The sequence below is a fragment of the Ranitomeya variabilis genome, chromosome 3 (assembly GCF_051348905.1).
Source record: "Ranitomeya variabilis isolate aRanVar5 chromosome 3, aRanVar5.hap1, whole genome shotgun sequence".
Taxonomy (NCBI): Eukaryota; Metazoa; Chordata; class Amphibia; order Anura; family Dendrobatidae; genus Ranitomeya; species Ranitomeya variabilis.
Window position 1 is genome coordinate 76,640,977 of NC_135234.1, and position 21,035 is coordinate 76,662,011.

At 43.8% G+C, this 21,035-nt stretch overlaps 1 protein-coding gene across 1 annotated transcript in view; it reads left to right on the forward strand.

Moving 5' to 3' along the window:
* The first annotated feature begins 357 nt into the window (after positions 1–357).
* Positions 358–21,035, forward strand: part of LOC143815205 (LHFPL tetraspan subfamily member 7 protein-like) — a 236,024-nt gene continuing 215,346 nt past the window's right edge. The window contains exon 1 of the mRNA XM_077294208.1: positions 358–959. Coding sequence (XP_077150323.1) covers positions 630–959 — 330 coding nt within the window. The 5' untranslated portion in view covers positions 358–629. The remainder of the gene's footprint in view (positions 960–21,035) is intronic.

The window sequence follows — 21,035 nt, forward strand, 5'->3', positions numbered from 1 at the left end:
GCAGCAGGTCACAGGAGCTGTCAGTGACAGGCAGCAGGTCACAGGAGATGTCAGTGACAGGCAGCAGGTCACAGTAGCTGTCAGTGACAGGCAGCAGGTAACAGGAGCTGTCAGTGACAGGCAGCAGGTCACAGGGGATGTCAGTGACAGGCAGCAGATCACAGGAGCTGTCAGTGACAGGCAGCAGGTCACTGGAACTGTCAGTGACAGGCAGCAGGTCACAGGAGCTGTCAGTGACAGGCAGTAGGTCACAGGAGATGTCATTGACAGCTCCGGGGACACCTGTGAGCGCGGCAGGTTGTGGTGCAGCCTCCTCCATTCCTTCATACTGTATGCAGGGAGGAGGAGGAAGAGGGCAGGGACACAGGACCGGCCCTTCTTCCCTCGCTGTCATGTACAGCCAGCATCCTGCATCCTGCCTGTGACTTCTCTCAGTCAGTGCCCGGGGAAGTTACAGCGTGTGGGCAGGCATTAGTGCACTGGAGAAACTACAGCTCCCCTCACCCACCCCCGTATTGGGGTAATAGTAGTGCCCCGGGTGCATCCTGATGGTGAGATAGGAGGACCCCATTGCATTTTAGAGGGGGGGAAGGAGGTGGGAGGATTTGGGATTATTTCTTACCTCCCAGATGCGTTCGCTGCTGGACAGTAAGAAGAAGAGCAGCGCGGGGCTGGATGTTGCTTTGGGGCTGGTTCCCCAGCAGCAGTGGCAGCGGCAGCCCAGGATGTTCAGCTGTGTGTCCTGCTTCTGGGTGCTGCTCTCCGCCTGCCTGGTGGCTGTCTGCAGCTTCAGCTTCCTCTCCCCGGCTTGGATAGTGCGATCGGGCGATCAGGAGCTGCAGGAGCCGGTCAGCTTTGGGCTATTGTGGCACTGCTCCGACAGCCTGGAGTTCATGTCCAGCTGCTACACCCTCGGGGGATTGGGCAGATTCAATGACATCCCGTCCAGCTCGTGGCAGGTGAGTGACAGCGATTATTATCGGGCGATCTGTGATTGGTGCAATTCACACAGGACGTGCAGACGATCAGGAGCTCCATACATTCACCATGATCACAACTTGCACTTTACATTTTGCAGAATGATCCCATGAGTGGCAGTTGGATCCATGAGATACTTTGCAATCACTGAAATACTCAAATACAGCCTAGGTGGTTATGTGTATATATATATGTGTGTGTGTGTATATATGTGTGTATATATATTTATTACATTCGCCCCCAGTGTATTGTATATAGCCAATTTATGACCATGTAGACATCTCTATGTTGGGCGCAATCAGCTGTTTATTTTTTCCAAAAATCGAGAAATTGGAAATCTATAATAAATTGTAAAGATTTTACGTGATCTGTGTCTATGGCTTAGAATATTGATGTGAAGACGTTACCTGTATTCACTAGGAACTGTGAAATAATGATAATTACCAATCACAGTAATATATATATATAAGGCTTCCTATAAAAAAAAATTGGGGAAACAGGAGGAAAATATAGAACAACCTTTATTTGCAGGATAGTTGGCAACCCAGGCAATAAGTGGGGAAAATGAGATAATGATATATATATATATATATATATATATATATATATATATATATATATATATATATATATATATACTGAACTTTTTATGGGTTGTAATTAATTCTTCCTGCCCATCACACTGGGCAATGATCAGAAGGGTATATAAAAAACGGCGCGACTAAACACTGTAGTAAACCAGGCATCATTATTGTAAAATATTCATTTGTGCACATAGATATTATAATGTTATCATAAACTAAATGGTATTGATGCTTGTACTCCAACACCAGGATGTTCAATGTGTACCAGTGACTTATTCTTCATGACTCGTCAGGTGGCCAATGTCATAAATAAGCGATTTACAGTCAATTGCAATTTTTAGACATATGATAAGCTCTTTTTATAAGGATCATGGACATTTACTTTTCAAAAAAAAAACCTGTGTGGCTCCTTCAAAAAGAATCTTTAGATTAACTTACCTATAAAATCCCACTTCCTCCGATGTCCGGTCACGCCTGCTACTCTAGATTTGATATGGCACCCGTACGACGTCAGGTCAGTTGGTCATGGTGGCAAGCGGTGATCATGGTGTCCCTGATACTTTTCATCCATAGTGATATAATATGAAAGGGGGCAACAGCCAAAGGGGCACTCACCCCCCCCCCCTGCAGTTCTAATACACAAGATGTGGTCATTAACTTTGCGCCAAAGTTCGACAGGTGAGAATTACTAAAGAACAATCATTGTGGGCAACCGACGCCACATTCCCATCTGTATGAAGGATCGGTCCATGAAAGTTTTTTTTAACTTTTCTATAGCAAAAGTAATTTCTGCCAATTTATTATCACCTTCCTGGTGTAAATATATATTTATGGCCTCGAGTATTGTATCTACTAAAATATCAAGAACTGCATCGTCGAAACGATTGTTCAACAGTTATTGAGCCATCAAGCTACTAGTGATGTTCTTGGCCACATAAACCCTATGCCGGTGGGAATCCATGTAGTGTGAATGTGGTGATACCAGTATAGCTGGTGACTGGGAGCGCCGCCCTGCAGGAGGAAATCTGAATGCATTTTGGTCCCTTTTGACCCCCACTTAGTATGTGTGAAGACTATGTCACATAGGAGGTTTGGGACCATATCCAGCTTTGTGCCCTCGGTGGGCGCCCCGGCATCCTTCATTTCCAACTCCAAGAGCAAAACTCCCCAACAATCCCGATGCAGGCAATGGGTGATTGTCAATGAGGACCCCCCCCATCTCTATAATGAACTATTTCATGGGAATATAGATTGTAGACCATGTCATTTAGTTATTCAATGGTTTTCGGTTGTTTGATCATCGCGGTGTAGTGGCTGCAGAATTACCACAGTGAGACATTATTATCATCTCCTGAAAAATTGTTTCATTAATAGTCGTCATACCCGGAGAGAAAGCCTCACATTCCTCCTCCTCTTAATCATGTCATATCCATTAGTAGATGGGTGTAACACACGGTGTCCGCAAATACTGAGCACACTGCGAGGGTCTGGCACTGTGAGGGTCCGGGAATTAGCTCATTGCTCCAAAGTGGGTAGACAACAAACAAGCTACAAGGAGGAAAGCTGGCATCTCGCTCATTAACATTACACTTGTGTGCCCTCACGTCTACAAGTGGAACGATAATGTGCCGCCAATTAGTCTTCCGTAGGAGGATAGGCATTATGTGGGAGTAGATTAAGAGACACTTGTCACCATCCTATATCTGCAGATGGCACCTTAATATGTCTCTGTGCAGAATGCGATCTGCGGATATTCCTGTATACCGTAACTATAAGCTCATCTCTCGTTACCACTTTTTTCTCAGCTGAGAAGACTTTAAAAAAATAGAGTATAGCAATAAAGCATAAACCATAGTGCACCCTGTTATTCTGCAGTTTTACAATATTCAAATAATAATAATCACCTTCATCATCCTCTTGATATATAAAAAAGGACGTGCACACTTCTGATTTTGGGACAAGGGTGGACAATTATTAGGTTTGATAATCCGATGGTGATAAGGTCATTGAGTCATATGGTGAGATGACATCTAATACGCAAGAAAAGACAATGTAATTGCACAGCAAATGTGGATTTACTTTGTGCCAAACACTCGTGAATTCTTGTCCAAGTATTCTATAAAGGTCTCCATACATATTAGACTAAATTCGGTTAAACCAGTCGATATGAGCAGGATAGGTTGACAATTTAATGTATATAAAGGACTCCTGACTCCTCCCCAACATCATCTTATCATCTTGGTTAGGCAATTTGTCCACTACTCGGACAACCCCTTCTGAATCCTTATGTTTCCCTCAGTAAAATAATCATGTATGGTGCCGATGCTGGTCCAGCGGTGTAGTGCTGTTCCAGCGGTGTCGGCACTGGCTCTACCAGGGATTGCATGACATTCTTATGTCATGCGATCACTCCAGGAAATCAGCGCTGGCTTCACTCTCCTCTCCTACAAATAAAATTGACATCCAGAGGAAGTTAGAGCTGATGTCTTGACTTGTCTGAAGGAGAGGGAGTGAAGCAAGAGCTGGTTATAATGTCACGCGAACCCCTAGGAGAGCCAATGTTGACATCGTGGAACGGCACTCGTACCAGAGAAGAGTATGAATGCGATTACTTTACTGGGGGAAACCTAGGGATTCAGACTGGGTTGTCTGAGTAGTGGACAACCCCCTTAACAGTGAATGTTTCCATTTATGGGGAAGTTTGGAAAGATAGCTGATGGCCAGAATGTGTGAGAAAAGTGGACGCCAACCACTGTAAAATACCTAAAATAACAAACAGAGCAGGTACTCACCCTCCCTGTGTCCCTCACGGGCTCGCCACCACTGCTCCAGCCTCAATGTTCTGGCTGCAGCGGTAATAACATGCTGACAGCACCAGCTGTGGTCCATGAGTTTGGTGGTGGCGCATGTTGCCTACTTCGGCACAGCCGCTGAGCTCAGTAATTGCCTGCAGCGGTGATGTGACCTCTCCACACAACGTCACATCAGCAGGTAAATCACTGAGACCGGAGCAGCGAAAAACAATTCTGAAATGATTCTTCTTGGTATGATTTTTTTACATGAGAAAAACCTAAGATTTTAACAGAGATATGTGGACTTTTTATATCCACTCTGCATCCAAATGAACTAGAGTATTTGAGTAGATCAGTATTGTGATGGGTGCTTTTATTCACTTGACGTTTTTGAGGAATTTTGTGGAGCAGATTCTCTCTAAAATCCTCTTAAAAAATGATGTTCAAAAAAGCATGGAATGCTCTTCATGTTCATTTCATTGGGAAATCCACTTTGTTGTTTATTTGAGGAGTTTTTCAAAGTTTTTTTTTTCCTAAGTAGGTTTTGAAAAATGTCTAATAGAAGAGAAAAAAAGATGATGTGTCACTTCTTTGAAGCGAATCCTGTTGGATTTTGCTCCTAACTTTCTAATCAAAAAGCTGAAAAGCAAGCTTGAGAAACAAAACTCTTCAGGAAAAGAAAAACTCTTCGAAATACTCGCCTAAAAGGAAAGTTTCCTGAAGCAGTTTCCACTTGAAAAACGCTGATTTGTATAAAGGGCACGACTCTTTACTGATCCCCTGCCAGCACTGTGAATGTATAGCTTGGTGAGTACATATAGCGTTTTCCCTGGTGCTTCACTCATAGATCATCTGGTGGTGACTTCATTCTGCGTCCTCAGGGTTATAACCTGGAGAGAAGGAGCTATAATCGCATCTGCTGGATTTATACAGCTACATACAGTCATGTGCCGACTAGACGTGCACGATCTCACTCAATTCAGATGTATGGAGCGAGGTCGGATACAGTCTAGTCGGAATGTGGCAGGGAGTATACAAATCACATGCTTGCGGCCACATGACTGCCCACTCCTGGCGCCAGAGAAGAATCCTCGTAGTGCGCAGTGTCTGCGATGTGAAGACTCACAAGTCTGCAGTCACATAGAGTGACTGCCAACTTATAGCCTAAGTCTGGTAAACCCCTTTAATAACCTGGCATGCTTGGAACACTTATTAAACTTAATTATTTATGCAAATTAGCTCTATCCCAGAACAGAACAAAACTTGTCTCTCAAGTGCCACCTAGTGGAGGTAGCTACTGCCAATAAGTTGCACTTGTGAGATAGTTTTGTTTTGTGAGACAGCTAATTTGAAAACTTAGTTTTCCCTTGAAGCATTGGCAATAGGATTCCATACTTGTCTGGCCTCATCTAAGAAAGCTTGCGCCACCAAAGCTAGACCTAATTTAGATATTCTTTGTCACGAAAAGACATTTGGTTCCCAACCCCTCCCTGAAGAACTGTGTAACTATTACTTTCTGACTTGTTTCTAGAGTTAAACACCTTGTCAAAATTTTTGCGCTCCCCTGTTTCCGACAGCTCTTTTTCATTTTGTGAAGCGTCGCTCCTTTGTGGAGATATTCACATTTGTTTCTTCTGGAGCGCAGTATGTGAAATCTCTGCTTACAGACTAACTGTTAGTCTTCTATGGGGGTGCACACTTTCGTTCCTCCCTCCCAAAAGATGTCAATCACAGCTAAGCAGCTGATTTAGCAGTCTCAGATGCTGCCGAGGTTTGAGGGAGTGGTGAAAGCGCAGAGCACACTGGAGGTGTGCGCTTTCACACCAGTTGGTCTGTAAGCAGAGATTTTACATACTGCGCTCCAGAGGAAGCAAATGTGAATATCTCTGCAATGGAGCGACGCAGCACAAAATGGAAAAAAATGTCCAAATCAGAAGAGTTCAACGATTTTTACAAGGTGCTTAGCTCAATTTTTTTTAGCAGTTTACAGGTTCTCTTTAAAAGGAGTCTGTCACTTGAAACCGACAGTATAAACTTGTCGGAGATATAGCTCCTACAAAAATGTCACCCATAGTTTTTTAATCATTTCCTCCACCATAGCTGTAGAAAAAGACCTGGACCACACATCCAAAACATATAGACTGATCTATCGCGGATATGCAAAAATTTACAAAACTGAACAGAAACTTCTTAGTTTAATATTCTGATTAAACTGTATGAAGCCCACTGACACGTCACGGTGACCCACTCAGTGGGTATCTATCTTTAAAGGTGAGGTACTATGGGCTGACTGCAGCCGCATCAATGGTGCATCGGCAGGGAGAGCAAATTGGTGCCTCACAGCACCGATGCTGCACGGCTGAGTCCCCATGACTCCAGGTCACTGGCACAGCACTACAGTAATAATGGCCGGCACACAGCACAAACACCATGTGAGTAGATCTGAAAAACTTTCATTTTTGCTTAGTCGCAATAGATCATAGTTTAAGTTTTGGAAGTGCAGTCCGTGTCTTTTTCTACAGCTATGGGCCATGGCCTCCGAGATGCAAAGAAGTGAACCAAGAGGCTCAGTGCACTGCTCCACTTCACTGTCATGCTGCTATACTGCCACTGTGTGCTGCTTTGTATGCCGCCTTGCCTGGAGTGAGCACTGTCTGCAGAGAATGTACAGGCCAGTGCTGTCAATCACCAGTGCGGGAGGCGGAGTCATGTATTGGGCGGAGCAACGCATTGATCTAGGTCACATAAAGAGGTATCCAAACACCCTATGAAGCATCAGTTTCTACAGAATGGAGTCAGTGATTAGGGTAGGTTCACACAACATTTTTTTCAGGCAGGCAAACATGCCAAGTTTTTCAAAAGAAAGATCCTTCAGAATATACTAGTTTTTTTTCCTGAACAATTTATATTTTTTTATTGATGTTTTTTGATATTTTTGTCCACCTGGCGTTTTTTGTGTGCGTTTTTACATAGTATAGTTTTTGGGGCTTCTTCTTTACTGGCATTCCAGAACATTTTTTTAACTAACAGTGAAGGAACCGCAATTATAGAGCGTCTTCAAAGTTGAAAGAACGGTCAGGATTACTTCTTTTAACCGCTTGGCGTCTATGGAAACCTGACGTGGTTAATTGACACTTAAAAGATTGAACATATGAACATGAAATAGTTTTTCCACAAAAATTATGTTCATTCTTTGGTGCGTTTAGTTAGTGCTTTTTCAGGTGTTTTTTGTAGTGGAATCCCCCTGAAAAAGCTGTTGTGTGAACACACTGTAAAGGTGAAATTTTTTAGTTTTTTTTTTATTTCCTACAAGGCTATGTGCTTGGTTTTTACTGTCAATTTGCGCTAGCTGACTTGATGTTCACACGTTCATTATTTGGTCAATTTTCCATCAGTAGATGTAAGCCAAAACCAGGAGTGGAACAGCCAGAGGAAAAGTATAATAGAAACACATCACCAGTTTTTCATTTATCACCCACTCCTGGTTTTACAAATACTGATGTAGAATACTGACCAAACACTGACCGTGTGATCGTGGTCTAAAACAGACGACATCATAGTTCTCGGCTGATTGTTGCTGATTTGGGTTTTCTACCCTCTGGTGAAACCTTTCTGGTAGCTACTAAGAACAATCTAAGTCCCGGTTAAAGCACTTTTCCAATGTTAATGATGGAAAAATTCTCAGCATTGTTTCTATAACACATCAATGGTATATGTGAAGATGGAGCAGAGCTGAGTTAGTAATTTCATTGTTTAGAACAACTTTGAGATACTTTTTGGGGTTAAAATAATGTAGTAGGTTTGCACACAGTCCTATGTATAACACAGTATAATATAACTATGTGTCCCAAATGCCAAGCACAGCTTTGCTATAATATCTGCATGGCCTAGGGATGATGATATGCTGCCATGCTGCTATACCGCCACTGTGTGCTATGGAATGCAGAGCAGGTGATTGGCACAACTAATTTCATGTCTGCAAAAAAAAATGGACAGAGAGAGTCTGATTGTGGGAAGATGGGATTTGTTCCTCTTTTAGTAGTCTATTTCTGTGTGAAATGTGCCCAAATCTAAAGGTTTTTTTATTCCCCAGAAGGATGGACCAGTGCACCTTTTGTGATGCTGATAAGTTGTTTGAAAACAGGAGCATCATTAGTGAGTCCGAGCACGGGGCCCGTTACATCACTGTGTGCGCAGAACACTGGGACCTGCCAGCTTTATATACAACCATTGTCTTGCTGGGCGAGCTGTCAGAATAGCACACAATCCTTTTGGTAATGGGATTGTAAGCATCCAGTTTCTCATGTCTGTGGACGCAGCAAGGGCAAGATGTTCCAGAATGGTAGGAGGTCCTCCATACCCCCGTGACCCCCGCTGCACACAATGCTTCATACTATTGTTATATAGTAGTCAGTTCTAGGTATCTGTCACACACACATATATATATGTATATATATATATATATATATATATATATATATATATACGTATATATATATATACGTATATATATACGGCATATATAACGAAGAAAAATAGCAACCAGCACTATAGGTTGGGTGGGAGATGGCCCCAAGAATTCTTCCAACCAGCATTATAAGAAAAAAAAATAGGCAGTACTCCAGTATAAGGCCGGGGTCACACTAGCGTGTAACACGGACGAGTGCTATGCGAGAAAACATCGCATAGCACTCGGCCCAGTGTTGATCTATGGGACAGATCATATCTGCGATTATTTTCTCAAGCCGAATCGGCATGCGAGAACAATCACAGCATGCTGCCATTGTCACTGACACTCGGCCGAGTTTCGGCTCACTCGCACCCATATAAGCCTATGGGTGTGTGAGTGACACAACGCACATCACTCAGACATCATCCGAGTGCGGTGCGTTATACGCTGACCCCAGCAATGGAGGAGATGGAGATATTAATTCCTCCGCCTCCTCCGCAGCTGTGCTCCGATTCCCTCTGTGCATGACATTCGCAGCAGAGCAGGAGTCGAGGGTCATTATCAATATGTATCGCATCCGATGCGCTCACATCACATGCAATACGCTAGTATGACCCTGGCCTAAAAAAGAGAGAGTTTCTTTATTTCCCTGAGACAGGCCCATGTATGTAGAGCCGAAACGTCACTCAGATATCGCTAAATAAAGAAACCCAAAACTCTGCATTTTTGACTCTGCGTTTTTTGTCTATTCTTGGTGTGTCATGTTGTAAATAAAGCTGCTTGTTTTTGATACTTCCTGGTTTTTGTTTTTAACAAAACTTTATTGATATACTTGGGCGCCGATTACTTGAGTTTTTGATGCGTTTACACCGCTGAAACACACTAAGGGCTTGTGCCTACGCTGCGGAATTCTCCGCAGCGGATTTGATAAATCTGCAGTGAAAAACCGCTGTGGTTTTTACTGCGGATTTATCGCGGTTTCTAGTGCGGTGTTCTCTGCGGGTTTTCACCTGCAGATTTCTATTGGAGCAGGTGGAAACCCGCAGCGGAATCCGCACAAACAATTGACATGCTGCGGAAAATAAACCGCTGCGTTTCCGCGCGTTTTTTTCCGCAGCATGTGCACTGCGGATTTCATTTCCCATAGGTTTACATTGTACTGTAAACTTATGGGAAACCGCTGCGGACCCGCAGCTGCGGAAACGCTGCGGTTCCGCAGCTGAATCCGCAGCGTGTGCACATACCGTAAAGATACTTATGTGTTTTTTACCTGCAGATTTTCCACAACTAATGTGAGTCTATGGAGAAAATCCATTTAGAAAATGTAGTGTACCCACAAGAGAAATTGACATGCTGCAGATTTAAAGCATGCACCACAGGTCAGATTACACTAAGTAGTTTAGAAGTACAGTGAGCATGAGATTTCTGTTAAATGGAACGGATTGTGCGCAGTAACCTACAGACACTGTCAGGTTGGCACCATTATACTGATTAGAGTGATACCTGGGTTGATGAAATCCGTCTTGTGGTTGTTTAATTTTTTTTTTCAGTCAAGCTGTTTAGCAGTCGCAAATCATGCAGTCGACGAAAACTAAATCTCCGAGCACGCCAGAATACTCAGAGATCACCCAAGCATGTTCGGGGAGACCCGAGCAACGAATATACTCGCTCATCACTAGTCATCAGGTTTTTGCTACGAAATGTTAGAGCACCATGATGAATTGGCAGAGACCCTGATTCCAGCGATGTGTCACTTGCTGGGCTCCTTGTTGTATTTTTTTTATACAATCACTCTTTTCTCTACTGCAGATCTAGCAACCACGCCCACATCACTGATTGTACACAGAAAGCTGCCACTGTGCATAGGCAGAAAGCTGCCAATCAGCTGCTGATAAAACAGTGGTTTTGTCGAAACTACAGCAAGTAGCCCAGTAAGTGACACATCGCTGGAATCAGGGTCTCTTCCCTACATTATGCTGCTGACAGATTCCCTTTAAGTTGATGGTAGTGACTGAATATCAATAGTTGCACACCACTAAGGCCATCCCAGTTTACCAGCACTCTGCTTGTATTTTTATCCCTAGTGTTGAAGACTATTGTATAGTCGGCATTTGTCACCCATATTTGATTGGCATGATTGCCAAAATGGCAAACCGAATTCCCAGATATCAGCTTATATCAGTGGGACTACTGATAATCATCTGATGATCATCTGATCAGCATTGGGACATCAGCTAAAAACTCATGGTAGGTAGTGGCAGGCAGCCACATGGCGTGATCCTAAGGGCAGGCAGCCACATGGTGTGATCCTAAGGGCAGGCAGCCACATGGTGTGATCCTAAGGTCAGACAGCCACATGGCGTGATCCTAAAGGCAGACAGCCACATGGCGTGATCCTAAGGGCAGGCAGCCACATGGCGTGATCCTAAGGGCAGGCAGCCACATGGCGTGATCCTAAGGTCAGACAGCCACATGGCGTGATCTCAAAGGCAGACAGCCACATGGTGTGATCTTAAGGGCAGGCAGCCACATGGTGTGATCCTAAGGGCAGGCAGCCACATGGCGTGATCCTAAGGGCAGACAGCCACATGGCGTGATCCTAAGGGCAGGCAGCCACATGGTGTGATCTTAAGGGCAGGCAGCCACATGGCGTGATCCTAAGGGCATGCAGCCACATGGTGTGATCTTAAGGGCAGGAAGCCACATGGCGTGATCTTAAGGGCAGGCAGCCACATGGCGTGATCCTAAGGGCAGGCAGCCACATGGCGTGATCCTAAGGGCAGGCAGCCACATGGCGTGATCCTAAGGGCAGGCAGCCACATGGCGTGATCCTAAGGGCAGGCAGCCACATGGCGTGATCCTAAGGGCAGGCAGCCACATGGCGTGATCCTAAGGGCAGGCAGCCACATGGCGTGATCCTAAGGGCAGGCAGCCACATGGTGTGGCACACATTGTGGATTTCCTGTGGATCCGCAGCGTTTTTTGCCTTGCAGAAACACTGCAGATCCACAATTGATTTACAGTACAATGTAAATCAATAGGAAAAAAAAATGCTGTGCTAATGGTGCGGAAAATTCCACGCGGAAAACGCTGCGGATTAAAAGAAGTAGCATGTCACTTATTTTGTGCGGATCTGCAGCGTTTTTGTACCCATTCCATTATAGAAATACGCAGTGGTAAAAAAAGCAGTAAATCCGCACAAAATCCGCAGTAAATCCGCAGCAAATCTGCACAAAAAACGCATCAAGTCCGCACCTGCGTTTTCTGCCAAGAGATGCAGAATCCGCACAAGAAATTCCTGAGGCTAATCCGCAACGTGTGCATATAGCCTAACAGCTAGACACAATACTCAAGCAAAGAGTGACTGGTCCATGTGGCTTTACATCGGTCCAAACAGGAAGCAAGATGGCATCCACAGGTTCCACATTGCAGAGCACAATAACAGCCTCCAGTGGTAAGGAGTGGAATTGCTGCACAATTTAACAAAGTAAATAATAGCAGCCACTAGTGGTCAGTCTATAGAAGGACACACAGAATCCTGACGCTGATGTTCGTGCAGCATAGTAGGACATTCACACATGGGTTTCTATCTTAGCGGGACAACTTCGAGATGCAATAGATTGCTTCAGAAATACAATTTGGATTTTCCTGAATGTTTATGATCGGTTCCATACCGGCAAGTTGCAGGAAGTATAATTATCCTATGGCTTTTACTGTCCGGCAGTCTCATGAAGAATGAATGGAGCAACAGTGCACATGATCGACCACCACTACATCCAAAGAGGCCCGGTTCTCCTGTGGAGGGTCCCAGTGGTCGGACCCTTAGCGATCGGGAAGTTATCTTGAGAATACCTCTCTAAAGGGAAATTGTCAGCAGGTTTTTGCAATATAATCTGAGAGCTACATGACGTAGGGGCTGAGACCCTGATTCCAGTGATGTGTCACTTGCTGGTCTGCTTGCTGTCATTTTGATACAATCACTGTTTTCTGTATCAGAGCTCTGAATGCTGAGCTCTGTATAACCCGCCCACATCAGCTTTCTGTGTACACTGTATATTGACAGAAAGCTGCCAATGTCGTGGACGGAATTACACAGAGCAGTTGACTAGGAGGCACGAGACACCTAGTCCTGTAGTGATAGTCTCCTGCTGATAAAACACTGATTTTATTGAAACTACAACACACAGCCTAGTAAGTGATACATCACTGGATCAGGATCTCAGCCCCTACATCATGCTGCTCTCATATTACAGATTATTTTTAAATGTCACAATACGACACTACGATCTCAATGTCGCCGTGTGCCACGGCCTAAAAAGACATCTTAAAGGCACCCAAGTGACCAATGACTTTTTTTTGTAAGAAGGTGATAATGGTCTTTCAGCAACATTAAGAACAATTATCCTTCCAGTTTACTAATGATCTCGCAGCGTTTTTCCTAGAAGCTGATATTTTCCGTTGTTTCTTACACTGTACGGGGCTTCAATTAATCTAAGTGCCTTATGGCGTGGCGGGGGCGGCCGCCAGGGGTTTTCTTCATACTGAGATTCGCTGAGATACAAGACGTCAAGCAGATGAACACTTAGTGGCCTTCGTCCAACCCTGAGAATATCGAAGCCAACAACCGTCCATCCCCACCTAGAGCTTTCCACCAGCTGAACCTCTGCCCAACGTCGGGCGAATGATCCAGAACAATCATTACATCGGTGTCATTTCATTACATCCATTACCCTGATTAGACACATCGACTGCTAATTGGTCCTCACTTCTGCAGATACAATGCGGGTGCAGAACAATTGTTCTCAGTCTCTCCATTAGTTCTTAGAAGTGTCCTTGAGGATGGATAATGCCTGGATATCATCGCACTCTCATTATACTTGGGTGGAATACATATTGGAGTGTAATCTTGTCCCAATACTCAGGGCACAATGGTTGGAACACATCAACTAATCGAGCCTCATCTATTCATCCGTGACACTGTAAAAGCTAATAGTTTATGACTTCTTCAGTAAAGAAGTAAGCATTGTAGTAAATACGGATAAAAGCAAGGCACCAGAAAAATGGTAGTAATGTCAGCACCAGAATCGGACACTTAGGGTATGTGTCCACGTTCAGGGTATGTCCACGTTCAGGAAACGCTGCGTTTTTGACGCAGCGTTGAGCCGCAGCGTCCAGATGTTACAGCATAGTGGAGGGGATTTAATGAAATCCCGTCTCCACTGTACATTAAAAAATGCATGCTGAATTCTCGCAAAAACGCACATGCGGTGCATTTTTTCAGAACGCAGCATGTTGCTACAATGAGCAAAACACGCAGGAACACCGCAGGTGACCTGCCAGTGACCTCAGGTGCATTTTTGGTCAGGATTTTACCTGCATAAAATCCTGACCAAAGCCTGAAGCAAGCCTGAACGTGGACACATACCCTTACACTTCATACATAGGGCACTAAAAAGCACGGAATTCAGTATAGAGGTGAATGATTATAAATTTCGGGCTATTCTAGCTGGTAACCAGGACTTGAAGCACCCCAGTGTGGCACCCTCAGGACGCCTAAGATATGGGAAAGTTGGCTGATCTCTAAGGGTCCCATTTTCTCTGCCAGTCCCATAGACAATGAATGGAGTAGTGGTGCGCATTTACAACCATCTCTCCAATTGGGGCACATCAGCTTTCGGGATTGGTGGAGGTGCCAACTGCTCCCAACGTCCTAATTTGTGACAACTCGTTTAAAGGGTCTCCCATTTTTAGAAACGATTCCAGTCATGTAAAATAACAAAGGCAAACCGTTTTCAGGTTCTCCCACTCCAACGCCAGCTCTCCGTCACTGCTGTGGTCTCTATGCTTTTGGCTGCAGCGGTGACGTCAATTCGACAGCTCATATCACCAATCACCGAGCCCAACTACTTTGAAGATGGAGAGCATGAGTGACTGAGCTCAGTGATTGCCTGCAGTGGTGATGTCACTTCAACAGCTCATATTACCAATCACCGAGCCCAACTACTCTGAAGATGGACAGCATGAGCCACTGAGCTCAGTGATTGACTGCAGCAGTGACGTCACTTCGACAGCTCATATCACCAATCACCGAGCCCAACTACTCTGAAGATGGACAGCATGAGCCACTGTGCTCAGTGATTGACTGCAGCAGTGACGTCACTTCGACAGCTCATATCACCAATCACCGAGCCCAACTACTCTGAAGATTGACAGCATGAGCCACTGAGCTCAGTGATTGGCTGCAGTGGTGACGTCACTTCAACAGCTCATATCACTGAGCCCAAATACTCTGAAGATGGACAGCATGAGCCACTGAGCTCAGTGATTGGCTGCAGTGGTGACGTCACTTCGACAGCTCATATCACTGAGCCCAAATACTCTGAAGATGGACAGCATGAGCCACTGAGCTCAGTGATTGATAACAGCGGTGACGTCACTTCGACAGCTCATATCGCCGAACCCAACTACTCTGAAGATGGACAGCATGAGCCACTGAGCTCAGTGATTGATAACAGGGGTGACGTCACTTCGACAGCTCATATCGCCGAACCCAACTACTCTGAAGATGGACAGCATGAGCCACTGAGCTCAGTGATTGACTGCAGTGGTGACGTCACTTCCGTAGCTCATATCACCAGTCACCGAGCCCAACTACTCTGAAGATGGGCAGCATGAGCCACTGAGCTCAGTGATTGACTGCAGCGGTGATGGGAGCTGTTGGCGTGACGTTACCGCTGTAGCCAAAACATAGAGACGGGTGCACTGGCGGAGAGCGGTGATCAGGGACAGTGAGTACAGGATGTATTTGTTATTTTACATTATGGGAATCATTTGAGCTTTGCTTTTCTAAAAGTAGACCTTTACCTTAGGGTGCATTTACATGTCCTGACGGACGCTGATAAATGACCACCGATCAGCTTCACATATGATCTTTCTGTACGCACAGATTATCATTGCTCTCGGCAGCACGTGTCTTATTTACACACGACAATGTGCTGCCGGGAATTTTGATTTTTAAGCAAACTTGAAGGGGATCTGTCAGCTGATACATGCTGACCACAGAATCAGCCATGTACAATCATAGCCATGTATGTCTGTCTCGGAAATGCTGCGGCAAAATATTTTTAGTCGGGGAGTGAGCCGTCCTATTGACTAATCGTATAAGTGGGTCAACGGCAGCTTCTCCCCTACCGCTGACAGTGACCGACAAGCCTTTATGAGCATGCAGGCAGAGGCTTGTCAGTCATTGTGAGTGGGCGGGGAGAAGCCGCCAGGGACCTGCCTCTATGACTAGTCAGTAGCGCGGCTCAGTTCCTGGCAGCTATGGCGGTGTCATGGCTGTGATCGTATAGCCAGTGGCTGATACATGCTGCTCACAGATTTGTGCAGCATGAATTAGCTGTCAGGTTCCCTTTAAAAATCATTCACCGATGAAGGAGAATTTTGCTACTTTATTGAGTGATCAGTTGCTTGTTTAGACAGACCAATAATAGGGAAGCAAACATCCCTAGGAATGCTAATTCCCTATTATTCCCAGTGCAAAACCATCCCTGACCAATTCTTTCAGAGTCTTCTTATTTAGGGTTCGTTCACACTGCGTATAACATGACCGAGTGCTCCGCGAGGTTTTATCAGATCGCACTCTTTGCCAATGTTCTACTATGGGGCAGTGCAGATCTGTCATTATTTTCTCATGACGATTCAGCATGCTGAGAGTGAATCCGATATCCCGATACAAGTCTATGGGTGGGTGTGAAACATCGGACTACACTCAGATGTCATCTGATATATCCTCGCAGAGACCATGGAGAAATTAATTTCTCCGTCTTCTCCGCAGCTGTGATACGATTCAATCATGCGAGAAAATCGGATGACACTTGGATAGAGTTTGAGCCCAGTGACATTAGCATAATCGTCCCGATTCTTTCACATGGGAGAATCTACACCAATGTGAGTGGTCGTTTTAAGCGAAGAACTAATAACTTTATTTTACAATATAATTTTAAGAAGGTGCAATGTTTTTGTTGCCTTTCGATCTCTGCTTATTTTTATATGAAGGGTTTGCTGTAGTCATATTTGCACAGTAGCTAATAATCCTTCGTCAAACATACTGTGATACGAGTGTGAACAGACATAGCGGGATTAATAACCTTTTTGTCCAGTTAATGGAGATGAAAGCTGTTTTTATGAGTCACGAGTGTGGCAGGCTATCCTCGGTCTACAATGAGCTTTGCTTTGCTCTCCGACCATGGAATAATCACACACCCTCCATGATGCTGCCGGGGGCATTGCTGCAGATAGTGCCGGTCGTCTGTAGAGTTACTTATTGTATACCCCAGCCATCCGCTAATTGCTTACAACTGCCCCATGTTGTGCAACTGAACGGCATGAAAACACAACAATATGTTTTTTACTGATTTGTGGGAACAGATGGAGGACGGAAACTTTGCTTCCAGCTGGGGCTGCAGAAGCAAAGCTCTTTTGTATTTGTGCCAGCAAGAGGAAAAAAAGTGGCTGGACCTTTCCAAATCGAATGATCTTTGGACTTAGCGCTCCATTGATTTAGCGAGTATAGTAGAATGTGTGGAAGCGCCTTCTAAGGAATACGTTTGGCTTAATGTTGGCATAAGATTTTAGACGATCAATGGTTAAATATCTGATCTTTTACATTTCTTTAATTTATTTTTCTTTTATTAATTAGACCGATCATCTGAATGGTCACAGCAGCAGGACATGAGAGTGTTTATCATGTCGCAGGTAGTGACCTATGTATGACAATGAGGACAAGGCTGTGGCAAGAGCAGCGTCATGGCGTGAGCGAGAGAATAGTGAAGGATCACAGGCAAATGGATTTGGGCTCTTTATAATGTTTAAAAGGAGCCTGACATGCCCCCAGACAATATTAATTTGCATATATAGGGTTAATTTACAGGTCTAAGGCCACGTTCGGTATTTGGTCAGTATTTTACATCAGTATTTGTAAGCTAAAAAGGAGTGGGACAATCAGAGGAAAAGTATAATAGAAACACGTCACCACTTCTGTATTTATCACCCACTCCTGATTTTGGCTTACAAATACTGAGGTAAAAAACTCAACAAATACTGAGCGTGTGAACATGGCCTAATAGTGTTACAAAGCTGCCCAGACGCCTGACTGAAAATGGGACTACCTGGAAAAGATGAGCATAATATTCCTCACAGGGGGAGCTTTCTGTCATAGAGATGGGCTGGAGCGGCTTTACCGCCCAGTACACAGCGAGTGTTGGCTGTAAGCACACCCCAGCACTTTGATTCACAGCTCACGCTGTACAGATGCACTGCAGGGCCAGCTGTCAGTCCAAGTATTTAGTGTTCACTGTTTAGTGTACGTAGACTGTAGGTGCTCTGGCACACCTCTATGACAGAAAGCCAGAGGTTCTTGGGAGGAAGAAATTTAATTTTCTCCCAATGGCCGCACATTTAGTAAGGTGGCTGGACAGCACGCCAACACACATGACAGCTTATTCTGAGAAGTTACCGGACTTGAACATATAGTTACCCTTTCACTTCTGCAGCCTTCATCCTCAGTCCTGCATCTCCTCAGAAACTTTTTCGCTTCCTCGGCCCTGCATTGTCATGTTGTTGCTTGAGGCCTAGTCACTAGGCCTCATGTGATGTTAAGATGTGCGTCGCGCCACAACCTCTTGTATCGTGGGCCCAAGGAGTTGACAAAGGAGCCCAGAAGATGTTAGGCCGAGGATGAAGTGAAATGAAGTCCATCTGCAAGACAGGACCGGACCACATGCCAGAACTGGATGCCGCTATTTTTTTTATCCATCTGTAGCAGGCACCTCTCCATGCAGAGCAAATGCAGGTCAAGAACCATTCTCGATATCAATACTGGTCCCAGAGGTGGGAACACCAAAAAACACCCATTTAAAATGGCAGAAATACTAATTCTGGCTATCACCCAAATTTTGACAAAAATTTTGTTTAAACCTACAAGAAAAGGCTAAATCATAAACATGGAAGTTTAGTGGATAGTAAAAGGATTAAGAACCCACAAAAAATGAATTATCACTCTGGGAGTAACTATAAATTCAATGTTATTAATATATTAAACGAGGAAAGTGTCAAAAATAGAAAATTCATTAAAAACACTTAAGGTGTGGTCAGTATTGAGCTCCATATAAAATAATTGGTTGTACATTGAAACTATAGTGTTGATTCAGATAGATAGAATATAATGGTTTGCAGATGAAGAGTTGGCAACACTAATATATAATAATACAAGTCAATATAAACATACCATAAGTAAGGAGACTGATTACCCCAGGACTCCAACAAACGTTTCGCCTTGGCTTTTTCAAGGACATCTTTTTGTTTGCTGGGTAACACCATTTTCTAATTCTGTGGGGGGGATGAGAGGTCCAGTTAACTGTATATCATGTAAATGGGGCAGTACGATGACAGGGCCAATTGAGTTAGTTCTAGTACTGTCTATGTGTATGTTGTGTTGTGTGCCAGAGCATGAACCAGTTTATCTGAATCCTCCAAGTGATCCTTACATGCTATTTGTGTTTATATTCCCTGGGGCAAATGCTAATCATTCTATAAATGAGACAAACATCTCAGGGCTAATTAAGTCATAGTTAGCATCAGATAGGATCGTACGGTTGCTTAAAATTGCATCTACTGTTTCACCCTCATTTATAATTGCTCTCGTTAGTCTTGCATTCTCCTGATTAGACCAATATTGCTCTTAGGGAACCAGGAACAGTATCTTGGGAGTTGACAAACATGCTGCGTGAAGCAGAAACATTGAGTCACAAGTGATATATTTTAATTTCTGATGTGTGGTATTAATGTCAGGATTTTTTTTTCCTTATTATTCATGCATTTGTTGTTTAACCGGATTTCCAGCCCCCAAAATTAATAAGCTATAAATATTGTCTTATTCTTCTTCTTCGTAGCTGTTTCGGTCCTGGTAGCTTCTAGTACTGTGTCCGGATTCAGCACATCATTAGAGCAATAAATATAAAGGGGCTGGCTGACTGCTCATTGCAATAGCTAAGCCAGTGCCCTTTTGTGTGTATTGATTTCTGTCCATAATCAGCTATGGAAATGAGAAGTTATCCAGGACAATCAGTCCCATGTGAATATAGCCGGACAGGGCGTCCTTACAACAGGGAAACATTTTGCACATTATTGAACTGAGTTGACCATAGGCGTTAGAGGTATTCATCAGGGAAATCACTCCAGGCAGCAATTTCTGCAACTAAATTATTTCTATTAATCTCATTATGGTTGCATTGGTGGCAAGCACATGGAGGTCTGCAAGTCTCATGCAAATTAATTGGAGAGTCGCTGAAATTTTAGAAATAAATGTGCAGCCTGTGATTACACCCCAATAACAGCTATCATGGCTGACCGCAGCAGGCCCGGCTCCTGGAACACTAGGCTGAGATAAATGACTGACCGTGTAATACGTGAATAGGACAGGTCTCCAAAGGCGACATAGCGTCCACTCTCAATTCCAGCTAATTTTGCGTTCAGAAAGTCAAACAATGCTCCTTCTCTTCCGAGCCATGCCGTGCGCCTAAATCATACTTTTCCCCCACAAATGGGGTATCGGCATACTCAGGAAAAATAGCACAACAAATTTTGGGGGTCCATTTTGTACTGTTACCTTTGTGGAAATAAAGAATTTGGGGTCTAAAGTCAAATTTTTGTGAAAAAAAGGAAAATGTTTGTTTTTTTCCTTCCACATTGCAAAAATTCCTATGAAACAACTGAAGGATTATTAAACTTTTTGAATGTGCTTTTGAGCACCTTGAGGGGTGCAGTTTTTAAAACTCTCAATGTCACTTCAAATGTGATTGTCTTCCGTAAAAAAAATGGTTTTGTAAATTTTGTTAGAAAAATGAGAAATCGCTGGTCAACGTTTAACCCTTATAACGTCCGAATAAAAAAAAAAAAATGTTTAAAAAAATTGTGTTGATGTAAAGTAGACATGTGGGAAATGTTATTTATTCACTATTTTGTGTGACATAACTCTGGTTTAAGGGTATAAAAATTAAAAGTTTGAAAATTGCAAATTTTAAAAATTTTCGCCAAATTTTAGATTTTTTTCACAAATAATCGCAAATCATATTGAATAAAGTTTTACCCCTATCATGAAGTACAATATGTCGGGGAAAAAAAACAGTCACAGAATCAGTGGGATCCGTTGAAGCGTTCCAGAGTTATTAC